Below are 12739 nucleotides of genomic sequence, written 5' to 3' on the forward strand. Positions count from 1 at the left end.
GAATTTATTACATTGTAGTAAAGAGGACAGAAACAAGTGAATGACAGTCTAAAGTTCAGAGTTGACAAGTAGATTCAAAAACATTTTGAGAAGTTTGAAAATTTTGCATTTAACGTTAGATAGTAGACTTTGCATTAAATTTGCCTTTCAATAATCTCAGAAACTAGTTCGGCACTTAAAATTTTCGGTGGCGGCACTCGATAAGATTTTCGGCAGTGTGACGCCGGTTTCCGGTGTGTCTTCGGGGACTTTCACGGAGATCCATGGCGTCTTGTTTTTGGGGATATGGATGCGTGGGGCAGTTGCCCCCCAATAATGCAGAGACAAAAATATCACATATTCCATACCTTTTTGACTATCCGGATAAAGACCCCTGTTGCCTTCCCAATAGAACTGCGGAAGCTTCATTCCTGTGGAGACACTCAGTCTGTTTCTGATTTGCTAATTAGCAATGGGTCTCAAATTGCTATCCACCTCCACCAAGTTAAGTTTCATTCAAAATATCGTTACCAAAACAGTAACATCAAGAACAGCGTATATTACGAAAGTACAATTTTCGATGCTTCAGAACTTCCCACTATATATTGTCAGCATCATCAAAATAGCATCATTTTAGTCCAATAAGTAGCATCTGCTTCCTGAAAATATATTCTAATTCCTTTATAATTAACACGCTCATTCTTATCACCTTTCTTTAAAAGGTTTTTAGTTAAAGTTTTATTAAAATCTCAAGGTACTTTCCGTTTTTCAGAAATAGCATTCATAAATTTATCTATAACTAGGTAATCACCATATTTCATAATTTTCCTTTTTTTCTTTATTATCTCTTACAGATTTAGACGGTTTAAGCGTTCTCAAGATGTTTATGTGAAAAATACAGCAAATGTCTTCCCCAACTTTGGAAATTTCCCCCATAGAAGGTCAGGGACATTAATCAGAAGGAGATATTTTCCTCTACACTCCTAGACATTTTTGCCCCCCCCCCACTCCCTGTATATTTTCATGAACCCTTTTTTGGAGAATCTTCATTGAAAATGCCTTTTTTTGGTACTATGGCCGGGAAAATTTAAAGAAACAACAAAAATCAGACTAATGAAATTACTTTTTACGATCCCCGACTCTGTTAAATTTTCGTAAATCAAAACCACTACTGGTTCGAAATTCGAATTATTGGAATATCTGTATTCGTCAACCCAAAAATGTAGACACTATTTTTGCAATGAACATACTGTGAAATGACCCTATTTTATTTTTGAAAGTGGTCGCTGTTGAGTTTTCCTTTTCTAAAACTTTCATTGTTCAAAACAAGTTAGACTTGAAACCGACTTAGGAAAGCCCATTTCCAGCATGCCTTTGCAAGGGGACATGACGTTAATGTAACTTAATAAACCAAACATTATTTTAAAATAGTCTCTAACACAACGAGAATTCTGTCACTGACGCATTTTCTTATCCTTTTCTTCTTTTGCTGTTAAAAATATCTAATACGGGTCTATCGCTAAAACTGAAACATTTTCAAGATTGACCATACGGACCCACAGACGTAAAAATAGCACAGGAGACTGGACACAGTTTAGCATTTCATTGTTTAGTAAAGGCTTTTAAGGTGCTAAGTCATAAGGGGAGGGGCAATCAAACGATTTTTTCGCAAATGAAAATGGTCCAGCGGAGGAAAACTCAAATTATTGTCCAGGTCATTTGTAAGCAAGCGTTTTTGTCACAGAATGTTATCTTGGAATCTACAATGGATAGATTAATTTATTTGGACAGAGGGTTACTGTAAATGGTTCGTAAAATAAGAAGAAACGCCACTCAAAAGGATATTAAATTCCCTTAATTTCAAGCTATTTGAATTCCTTTTTAGTAGCACCATCTGTGTTTATTTCATTAGGCGAGAGCAATCTATCTAAAAGTAAAAGCAACTTCTGCCTACGTGCCATAAAAGGTCATTCAGTTAGTCTATGACTTTTTGCTTAGGTAATTATGCTCGGCAAGGTGAGTGTTCAATTTTATTAATTTATGGTAGCTTTGGTGATCTAAGTAACCTTACAGATTAGAGATTAAGTTGTTATTCTATATTCTTCAATTTCTAATTTTGAAGCAAAAAAAATGTAAAAGATTTTATTCCATACATTTAATTTTAGATATCTGGTACAGCGCATGGGAAACTGGTATAAGTTTCGAGTACTCTTTGTATCAGATGTTTAACTGTGTATCGTATCGATACAGTAAACTATTGAGTCACTTTCAGTAAGTATTGTTATTGGCCTATATCCATGACACTTTGAGCTTTAGTTACTGATTAAGTTAACTTTTAGATAAACACAATATATGGCTTATTTACTTAACAGTATAGTATTTACTGTTTTTCTTTTGATTTTTACTAAGCGTCATCTATAAAAATAGGAGGTAGTTATTAGATAGCACTCTAATTCCAAATGCCTCAGTAATGTGAAAAATTTGAAGGGATCATTGAAAGTTCAGCTTAATCTATTCTAAGTTATAAAAAAACATAATTGTTAAAATAGAAGACAGATGATTTGTATACAAATTGAAAAATAGACTCAGCCAGCCATGCTTCAGCCAAAAGTGCTCCTGCCAAGAGTTTTATTTCTACTAGACTTTGAATATAAATGTTCCATATTTTCTTATTTTGTTACATTTAAAATTTTTTTAGTGTTGAGTAGAAGGGGCCATCGCCTCCTTAGACACTCTCTGGTTGAGCCAATAGCTTCTAGATATTTTACACAGCATATTATCAATAAATAAAAATTTGGCTTGAATAAAAATTTTGATGCTAGGATTTGATGCTTGAGGAAATTAATTACTCATAATATGTGCGATCTTTTTTTGTCACTTGAGCTATATAACAGAGTTGTGTCAGTTTGATTTCACAGAAATAAATTTGGCCACCAATGGCCTTGTCAAATTTTAAGAAATTGATAGTATTTTATCAAGTTCTAAAGACGAATTTCCGTAAAATTAAAAGAAAAATAACCCAAATTTTGGTTTTTTATTACTTTTTTATTAGCTTTGATTTGGGAAGTGTAATTTTAATTGCATCAGCAAGATTTTAAGCCAAATCAATGCTTTTTTCATGAATTTAGAAAACAAATCCTCAAATTTTTAAAACATTTACAAACCAAAATTTGAGCAAGGTATGAGGCTCAAAACATTTGCCTTGCGCCTCATGTTAGTGGTAGATCTATCTCTAAGAGTTCATTTTTTTTATGCCAAGGTTGTACAAGGCTATTATCCCTTGGAGGGGTAGTGATACTCAGTTCAAAATGCATTTCCCAGTGATTACTGAAGCTCTAATTTTTTTTTTCTGAGAGTTTTATCCACCTAACTTTGCAACTTTTCAATATTTTTTATTTATATATTATATTATATATATTATTATTATTATATATTATATATTATTATTATATATATTATAATATATTATTATATATTATAAACATTTTTATTTTTATTTTTCAATTATTTTTTAGAATGAATTAATTTCTGCTGTCTTGAAAAGACTTTCCCTATTGTTTCTACTAAACAAAAGCCCCTCAGCTAGAGATCTTTACATTAAAGCTTAAATTTTGTCCCAATTCCTTAAGAATGACCCCTGAATCACAAAGGTCGTAGAATATATAGTTGAAATTACTAAAAATACTTTAGCTTGAAAAGACTTTCCCTATTGTTTCTACTTTGTGTTTGTTTGTTTTATGTATTTCATCAGTAATTTCTTAGCATTTCTTAGTTCCAGTTGGGGACTAATAAGTCATGCTTTTTGAGCATAATAAAGCATTGCCAAAGTCGTTTTCCCCCCAGTGTTTTAACAGCTAACATGTGCGGATAATAAGTTGGCTTTTGCAGAGACAAGGCAGTGTTCCATTGGAGCAAATTTCAAATTTATAAACATAGACAGCCAAAGAATAAAAACTGCCTGGAAAATCCATTAATCAGCAAATGAACTGTAATTGGATGAAACTACACCTCTATAATAAGTATTCTGACCAATACTTCGGTGAAAATATACAATTTTATTCACTCAAACTCTATAACTTCTACAAGTTGGAGTAAAAAAATGCTCAAAAATAGTATTAATCTTGATGGACCTCTTAGTCGAAAAGCTAACATTAAATATACCTTTACTAAATGAATATGACATTCTTAGCTTGGAACCATGGTCTCATTTATAGCTTGTAATTTTCCGTTGGCTTGCAGAAACGGAACTGCTTTCTGAAAAGATCTGTTGTTAAATATTTTGTCATTATTAAAAACTTTCATGTAACCTATCACTTAGGGGGGAAATTTAAAATTGGGACCTTTAATTGTAAGTAAATATTTAAGATCACTCTTCATGTTTATTTTAGCTCGTTTTAAAACAAAGTTGACTTGTTTTGAAACCAAGTCAGAGTTTGCTACATACGTAGCTAGGTTTTGCCGAATGCTTGACTTGCTAATTTTTGCACCGAGCTAGGACTTGGTTTGCTTTTTCACTGGATCTGGAATTAGCTAGATCTTTGCACGGCGTTAGGACTTGGCTCATTTATATAGAGTCATGACGTAGCTCTGTTTCGTACTAAGTTAGGGGGAAGCTCCTTTTTGTATCAACTTACCTTGTTTTGGCACTAAAACAGTCCACATTTTGGACTTTGCTTCTTTTTGTAATAAGTCAGTAATTATTCGTTTTGCACTGAGTCAGTCTCGACCTTTGACTTAGCTCATTTCTTTTTTGCTGAACCAGGAACTAGATGGTTTTTGTATCGAATCAGGTTGCAACTTTGACTACGATCGTTTTTACACCGAATCGGGATTTGGCTCGTTTTTGAGCCAAAAAAGGACTTGGCTCATTTTTGCACCAAGTAAGCCTGTTTTGGACCGAGTCAGTCTCTAGCTACGACTTAGCTTGTTCTTGTCAAGAGGCAGTACTTAGTTCGTTTTTGTGCCGAGTCAAGACTTTGTGCTTGTGCTGATTCACAACTTTGATCATTTTTTCCCCAAATCTGATCTTAGCTCATTTTTTTTACAATATTCAGTGACAAAAAAATCATGTTAAAAGTAAGGAGTGACATCGAAACTTAGAACAAAAAAGGAATTAATCCGTATAAGAGGGGGGTTGTCGCCTCCTGAATCCTCCCTCTTTACGCTAAAAAAGATTAGCTGGGACCAATTTAGAGCCTGAGTTGTATTTGAGAATGAAAAAATATAGTTGTGAAAGTGTTTCCCTCTTTTTTTTATAAATGGGACAAATTGATCTAAGGTTCATAGTTTTTGCTGGGTAACTTAAAACCTAACTATTTTATGTGTTTGTAATTACCATAAAATCGATTCTTTTAAGGTATAGGTTGCTACCCAACTTTTTTTCTCAAGTTCTGGTTACAGTAAACACGAGTCACGCCATACTTACACTTCGTTACCACATAGCTGTTTAAGATATAAAAAATGGTTATAAAAGCCAATAGTTCCATTTAATCGTCGATAACCTTTGTCTCTGAGAACATTTGCCTCTCCTTTCCTGGGGAGTCTCCTCGTGACGCTCAATATGCCTCTCCGAAGTGTAACACTGCTGTGGTTACGGTACGAAATTAGGTTAGTAGCTGGCCGCTGAACCAGGAGGTAAACAGGGTTGTGTTTTTTCCTATTTATATGGATCATTTTGATGAACTTTGTCTTAAGAAGCACGGCAAAGGCTATGGGAGAGCATGCAACCGAATGGAAAAGTAAATTTTCCTAGATTTATATTATTCTGATCATTTGAGTGTCCTAGATATAAATGTTGGCGCAATGAATGATTTTTTGGAGGTTTTGAGAGCTCAATGTACAAGAATAGGTTTGAAAATTAATGTTAAAAAGACTAAGTCGCGTAGACTGGGAATAAGTGAAGGTGACGACGTGATGTTGGGGAACGAGAAGATCGATCAAGTAGATAGCTTCACTTACCTAATTAGTACTATTAGTAAAGCTATTGGATTTAGTGAAGATGTTAAAATTAGAAATAGCCAAGGCCCAAAATGTTTTTTTCACAGTTGAAAACAGTTTGGAAGAATAGGAATACAAGTCTGCGAATCGAGATTAGAATATTAGAAGCAATAGTGATAACAGTGGTCAAGTATCGTTCTGAAAAGGGGGCGCTCCGAAAGATAGAGGAAAATTTGTTAGATTTTTTCCAGAAGAATTGTCTACGGATTCTTTTGGGTACCCATCTAACTGACCATATCTCAAAGAGTAGATTGTGCGAAAAATGTGGTTCTATTCTACTTTCTAGGACTATATGAAGAAGTGTTAAGATGGCTTTTACACATTCTTCGGATAAAGGATAAGAGATTCCGAAAGATCATCCTTTTCGGCCGACCATCAAGGGCCAAAGAAAAGCAGGTCGGCCCTGAATGGGATGGATGGAGGTCATAAAGAAGGACTTATGGAAAATAAAAATTTCTTGGAAGGGTTTAATTAGGGAGGTTTTGAATAGATGGGGGTGGAATAGATGGGAATAGCGTGCGTAGCTGTGTTGGCCTCAGGCGCTTGGATCTGCAAAGTTGTTGTTAGTAGTTGTAGTCACAAAAATGAGGAGGTCGTGTTGAGAGCAGATAGACCCCGTCTAATTCCAGGACTATCTGCACTCTGTCCCATATCCCCTTAAAGCTAGGGTCATGAAGGCTGCTCAAATTGAACTAATGACTGGAGAAGATTTGAAGAGGCGCAGTGTCCCATCATCGCAAAATATGATTTAAGGTTGAAAGTCTAAATAGTCATTCCAATGAGAAAGGTTTAAATATAGAAAATATATTTTGGACGCAAACTCCCTGACACACACTGAGCACATTTTTTTCAAGCAAGTTTCACCAAATGAAATTGAAGAACGACATTACAACTGAAAATCAACACGAATGTTTCCAAAATTTTCAATTACAAATGATGAGAATTACTTCCCACGCAACACTTTTTGGAAAATAGTAATTTTCATTTCGGTATAACTGGACTGTAATTTATAATTGGGGGGATTCTTTTTAGAATATAGACTAGAAACGCAAAACTTTTCATAAACAACGCCAAATTGAAATAAAAGTGCCCTTTTGAGATTGCCGTCCTGAAAAGCTTTGATATGAAGTTTATAGTCCCCCTCTTTGTACAACAAGAAAATTGCATTTTTGCATAGGTAGTATTGACTTAGATCCTTGTAAAACAGGACCTTCGAAGGGTGCTAATTCACGAAAATATAGGGGAAAGGGTAAAATGTATTTTCAAAATCTGGGAAGAGGCATTTTTTTTCAATTATTTCTTTTTTTCAATTTGTTCCTATAAACACATCCAAAAAAGGAGTTTTCAATGAAAATAACTAAAAAATTATTTTAAAAATTTCGGGTGGCAATCAACCCCACGCTACCAATTAGCACCCCTGGGACTCTAATTTTTTAATTAAATCATATTCTATCTTCTGAATAAAGTGCCTCATAATCTATAAAACAATAAAAGAGCTATTTATGAAATCGAAAGTCCCAGCCTTTCCATTAGTTTTCTTGCCGTTAGTCGTACTTTATAAGAAAACAGAAGAAGAAAAAGCTGGATTTGTCGCACCTTCATCATGCGTCAAATCCCATTCTCTTATGCTGTTCTTCTGAGTCTGGTCTTATTTACACTTATTTCATTGCCAAAATGCAACCGCATTCCCAATGGTAATCGAAATTAAAATTCTGGTTATAATAGTTAGACACAATCATGTAAATTACGAAGTAAGACCTGTTTTGGATAGCTGTTTCTTGCTCAAATTTTTTTCAGTGTTTCGAAGAGCCTCTGTTGTAACATTTAGTCAAGCAAATTGTAAAGGATTAGTGACACCTACTTTTAGCAGAAGGATGGTAAGTGTTTTTCTTCAGTTAAACACCTTTACATTTAACCTTTTCTAGTAAATTTTTATTTTGACCGAAGTATAAAGGCACTCCATTGAACACAAATCTGGGCTGACCAAGGAGTAAGTCATACTCTGGAATAGTCCTGTTTTTTTTTTTAGCATAGATGTCAGCAAGTGGAGCCGTACCTTGGGGGGCAACCAAGCAGTTACCCCGGGCGCTGTGGACTAGGGGTGCCGTGGCTTGGGAATTACCCACGTTGATCCAATTTTTCATTTTGATTCGGCTTTTTTTGGTTATATTTGATTTGGGAGCGGGCACTGTATTTCATTTCGCCCCAGGCACCACCAACTCAGGAATGGCTCTACCTCTACTCTAAGGAGGAGGGGATAAAATGGGGATTTTCTCAAGCTGGAAAATGATTTTACAGACTTGCCCATCCCCATCTGCGAATAAATCAATATTGATACCATTGCTTTTAGATCAGTTTATTTCCAAGACTAAGGTGGTGAGGGTCCATCCCCGAGAGGTGTCCCTTAAGAAATATTCACATGAATTTTTAAAGCGTTACGTTGAAAGTCTGAATTTTTTTTACTATACAAGTGTCTACGGTTATAAAAAAATCTAATCTGTCAATTTTATAATGGTTTCAGCAGTAGCTGTAATCTAGTAGAGAGGAAACTGCAACCCGCTGAGTCAAAAGTTAAAAATACGTTTTGACAAAAAAAAATGTCATGTAAAAAATTGCGTTTAAAGCTATTTGAGAAAAAGTAGCCATTATTAGGTTTATTCTAATAGGAAAATGTTATTGCCAAAGAGTTTTGAAACAGCTTGATACTCCCTCGGAGTGGATTAAAATAAAGATGCACAGTTGGAATCAGCATGGCCGAATGAACTCCATTTTGAAAATCGTGTTTTATCCTGGGTATCACCATGTATCTCTTTTTTTTAGCGCTAAGCAGGAACTGGGTCTTCTTAGGGAACAGTTTACGAAGGAGAGCTCGAATTTGGCACGGGGTCTCCAGTTCTCTCAAAAAAGTAAAGGCTACGTTGTTTTCTTTTTAATGCATGACGTCCGGCGATATCAAGGAATCCAAAAATAGGCAAATTCCACGGATATATAAGAAATTTTATAAAAAATTGTAAAGCAATTGCACTTTCCAGAAGAGGCGGGGGTATGGATTCAAAATTTACGGCCCAAACTTCGGAGATTTCATCGGGGGCTGTGACCATCTTGCCATTTTCATCTTTAACTGGCCCGTTTGGGTTACGTCGTTTCCCGATGATTTCATTGGCAATTTTGTAAACAGTTCTGAAATCGCCGCGTTTGCCTGCATCTTCTGCCGTAGCTGCCTTCTTTTCTAGAAAGTTCTGTTTATCTCCCCTTGCGCCCTTTCTTCACTAGCTTGTCTTGATATCGGTATAGATGATTTCTCAAGACTTTATCGCAGTCATCTCCACCGTTTAGCAGACATTACAGGAAGGTGATGGCATAATCAGAAAATACGTCACAAGACTTGCTTTTGTCAAACAGTTCGTGTTCGTGGTAACGAACTGTAGTAAGGAGCGACCCGGCTCAATAGTAAACGAAACTCTAAAAGAGGGAATTTTGATGCTAAAAGATACATCGAAAGAATCGAATTTTCATGCTGATTTTAAATATATAAGTTTCATCAAATTTAGTCTTTGTCATTAAAAGTTACGAGCCTGAGAAAATTTGCCTTATTTTGGTAAATAGGAGGAAACGCCCCCTAAAAGTCATAGAATCTTAACGAAAATCATTCCATCGCATTCAGCGTATCAGAGAACCATATAGTAATAATTTCAAGCTCCTATCTACAAAAATTTGGAATTTCATATTTTTTGCCAGAAGACAGATCACGGGGTGCGTGTTTATTTGTTTTTTTTTTTTCCAGGGGTCATCGTATCGACCAAGTGGTCCTAGAATGTCGCAAGAGGGCTCATTCAAACGAAAATGAAAAGCTCTAGTGCCCTTTTTAAGTGACCAAAAAAATAGGAGGGCGCCTAGGCCCTCTCCCACGCTCATTTTTTCCCCAAAGTTAACGGATCAAAATTTTGAGATAGCCATTTTATTCCGCATAGTCGAAAACCATAATAACTATGTCTTTGGCGATGACTTACTCCCCCACAGTCCCTGGGGGAGGGGCTGCAAGTTACAAACTTTGACCAGTGTTTACATACAGTAATGGTTATTGGGAAGTGTACAGACGTTTTCAGGGGGATTTTTTTTGGTTTGGGGTGGCGTTGAGGGGAGGGGGCTATGTGGGAGGATCTTTCCTTGGAAGAATATGTCATGGAGGGAGAAAAATTCAATGAAAAGGGTGCGGGATTTTCTAGCATTACTATAAAAAAAAAACAATGAAAAAATAAACATGAAAAAGTGTTTTCAATTGAAAGTAAGGAATAGCATTAAAACTTAAAACGAACAGAGATTATTACGCATATGAGGGGTTCTAAAAATACTTTAGCATAAAGAGCGATGTATTTAGGAGGAGATAAATACCTCGCTCTTTATGCTAAAGTATTTTTAGTAATTTCAACTATTTATTCTACGGCCTTTCTGATTTAGGAGTCATTCTTAAAGAATTGGGACAAAACTTAAGATTTAGTATAAAGAGCGAGGTATTAACGAGGGGATAAACCCCCTCATATACATAATAAAAAAATAAAAAAAGAAAAGTTTGTTACGTAAGTTAATTCTTAAGTTACGTATATTTTTTACTAATAAAAACGTTCGGTAAAAATTAAAAGTTATAGTTGCCTTTTTAAGTAACTAAAAATTGGAGGGCATCTAGGCCTCCTTTCCCACCCCTTATTTCTCAAAATTTTCTGATCAAAACTAAGAGAAAGCCATTTAGCCAAAAAAAAAGAATTAATATGCAAATTTCATTTTAATAATTTATGTGCAGAGAGCCAAAATCAAATGCATTGATTCAAAAAACGTTCAAAAATTAAATAAAAAAAACTAGTTTTTTAACTGAAAGTAAGGAGCGACATTCCATAACTCGTAATTAGCAGACCCATATATTCAACGGATACGTCTTAATATCCATGCCAAAAGCCAAAACAAGAGACATTCAAGGCTACTACTTCTTGTAGATTAAATAAAAAAAACTAGTTTTTTTAAACTGAAAGTAAGGAGCGACATTAAAACTTAAACTTGCTAAAGTTAGACCTTCTTTCAAAATTCTTAAAGAAGGATTCATGAAAAACATCGACCGTTTAACTCTTTGCCACAACTCTACTTATTAAAACAATTAAAAACTTTAGCGTAAAGAGCGAGGGATTGCGGAGGTGACAACCCATTTCATATACGGAGTAATTTCTGTTCGTTTTAAGTTTTAATGTCGCTCCTTACTTTCAGTTTAAAAAAACTAGTTTTTTTTATTTAATCTACAAGAAGTAGTAGCCTTGAATGTCTCTTGTTTTGGCTTTTGGCATGGATATTAAGACGTATCCGTTGAATATATGGGTCTGCTAATTACGAGTTATGGAATAGGTATTTCAAAATAGAAGATGGCATATGAGAGGTGAATCTGATGTTTAAGTTGTGTTTTGAAGTCTAATTTTTTATGTGTCAAACATTCACAGGTCTAGATAAATATTTGCCGGTACCGCAGGTTATCCCGTATACCAGGTTTTAATATGTCTTTTGCAGTGAAAATCAATGGAGAGTAGTACTAATTTGTGAAAATTCGGGTGGGGGATGTTTTTCACTGTCTGTCTTTTTCAATAAAATATCAACACAGGTAATGTCTTAGTAAAATACTTGCAATGGTATTTTTCTTAATCTGGAGGGTGGGTTAAAAAGTAGTTCTTATTTGAAAATTTGAATAAACTTGCACTGAAAATCGGGAATGTTAGCAAATATTCACATGTCATACACTATTAATTTGGAAATTTGATTATACCCTTGGTATCTCGGAAGGAGTTTAGAAATGTATTTTCAAGAAGTTGTAAGTTATCAATCTTTATGATAGTTATATTTTCAAAGTTACAATTTTTGTCAACTGGAAGTAAGAAGCAATATTAAAACTTCAAACGAACAGATATTTTTTCCGTATATAGGCTGTCCCCTCCTCAATACGCCTCTCTTTACGCTCAAGTTTTAACCACTTTAAAAAAGCTAATTGTTCTAATTAAACGGCCGATGTTTTTCATGAATCCTTCTTTAAGAATTTTGAAAGAAGGTCTAACTTTAGCACAAAGAGTGGGGTATCGAGGAGGAGTTGAAAAAATTTTTCAGTTGAAAACTGTTTCCTTGCTTTCAGTTGAAAAAATGTTTTTTCTCAAAATTTAATTTCTAGTCGTTTTTCGAATAATACCGGGACATACACCTCCCCATTCATGGTAATTACCCAAAGGAGAATTCCCCCACGTAAAATACTTCCCCCATGAATTTGCCCCCGTAAAAGTCCGTCATCGCTGTCAATGCCCCCCCCCCCCCCAAGAAAAAATCTTGTATTATTTCGGATGAAAAATTCTTTTGAGCATAATCTTACTGTTATTTTTTAGTGTTGAAAACTTTCCCTCATCGGGAAGTTTCTCGTAGATAATTCTAATAGATAGTTCTTCATGGATTATTTCTCATGAGGTGAGTGAGTGAATTTTTTATATGAATTCAGCCAAATTTCCCCCCGTGTAAAATTTCTGTTGAAAAGTCTATCCCCTGAAAACTTCCCTCCCAATGAAAAATTATCCCTTTAGAAAATATCTTTCCTCCAAAGAGTATCCCACACTTTCAAAGAATCTTTCACACCCTCCCCTCTCCAGAAATACACCTCCCCCCCAAAAAAAAACCTTGCTAAATACCCCTGTTGAAAATAGTCCCCGACGAATCTCCCCTTAAGGATAGTAGAATAGAATTGGTTTTA

The 12739-nt window shown here is 35.0% G+C and overlaps 1 protein-coding gene across 3 annotated transcripts in view; it reads left to right on the forward strand.

Annotated features, from left to right (window-relative positions):
• The first annotated feature begins 1940 nt into the window (after positions 1 to 1940).
• LOC136029072 (pterin-4-alpha-carbinolamine dehydratase-like) overlaps positions 1941 to 12739 on the forward strand; it is a 46945-nt gene continuing 36146 nt past the window's right edge. Inside the window, exons 1-2 of one of the 3 annotated variants that reach the window (XM_065707117.1) lie at positions 1941 to 1995; positions 7774 to 7853. In XM_065707117.1, coding sequence (XP_065563189.1) covers positions 1962 to 1995; positions 7774 to 7853 — 114 coding nt within the window. In that variant the 5' untranslated portion in view covers positions 1941 to 1961. Of the gene's footprint in view, positions 1996 to 2128; positions 2251 to 2316; positions 2351 to 7773; positions 7854 to 12739 lie in introns of those variants that run through there. The other 2 variants (XM_065707119.1, XM_065707118.1) reach the window with 2 other exon arrangements.

Source organism: Artemia franciscana, chromosome 7 (assembly GCF_032884065.1).
Source record: "Artemia franciscana chromosome 7, ASM3288406v1, whole genome shotgun sequence".
Classification (NCBI taxonomy): Eukaryota; Metazoa; Arthropoda; class Branchiopoda; order Anostraca; family Artemiidae; genus Artemia; species Artemia franciscana.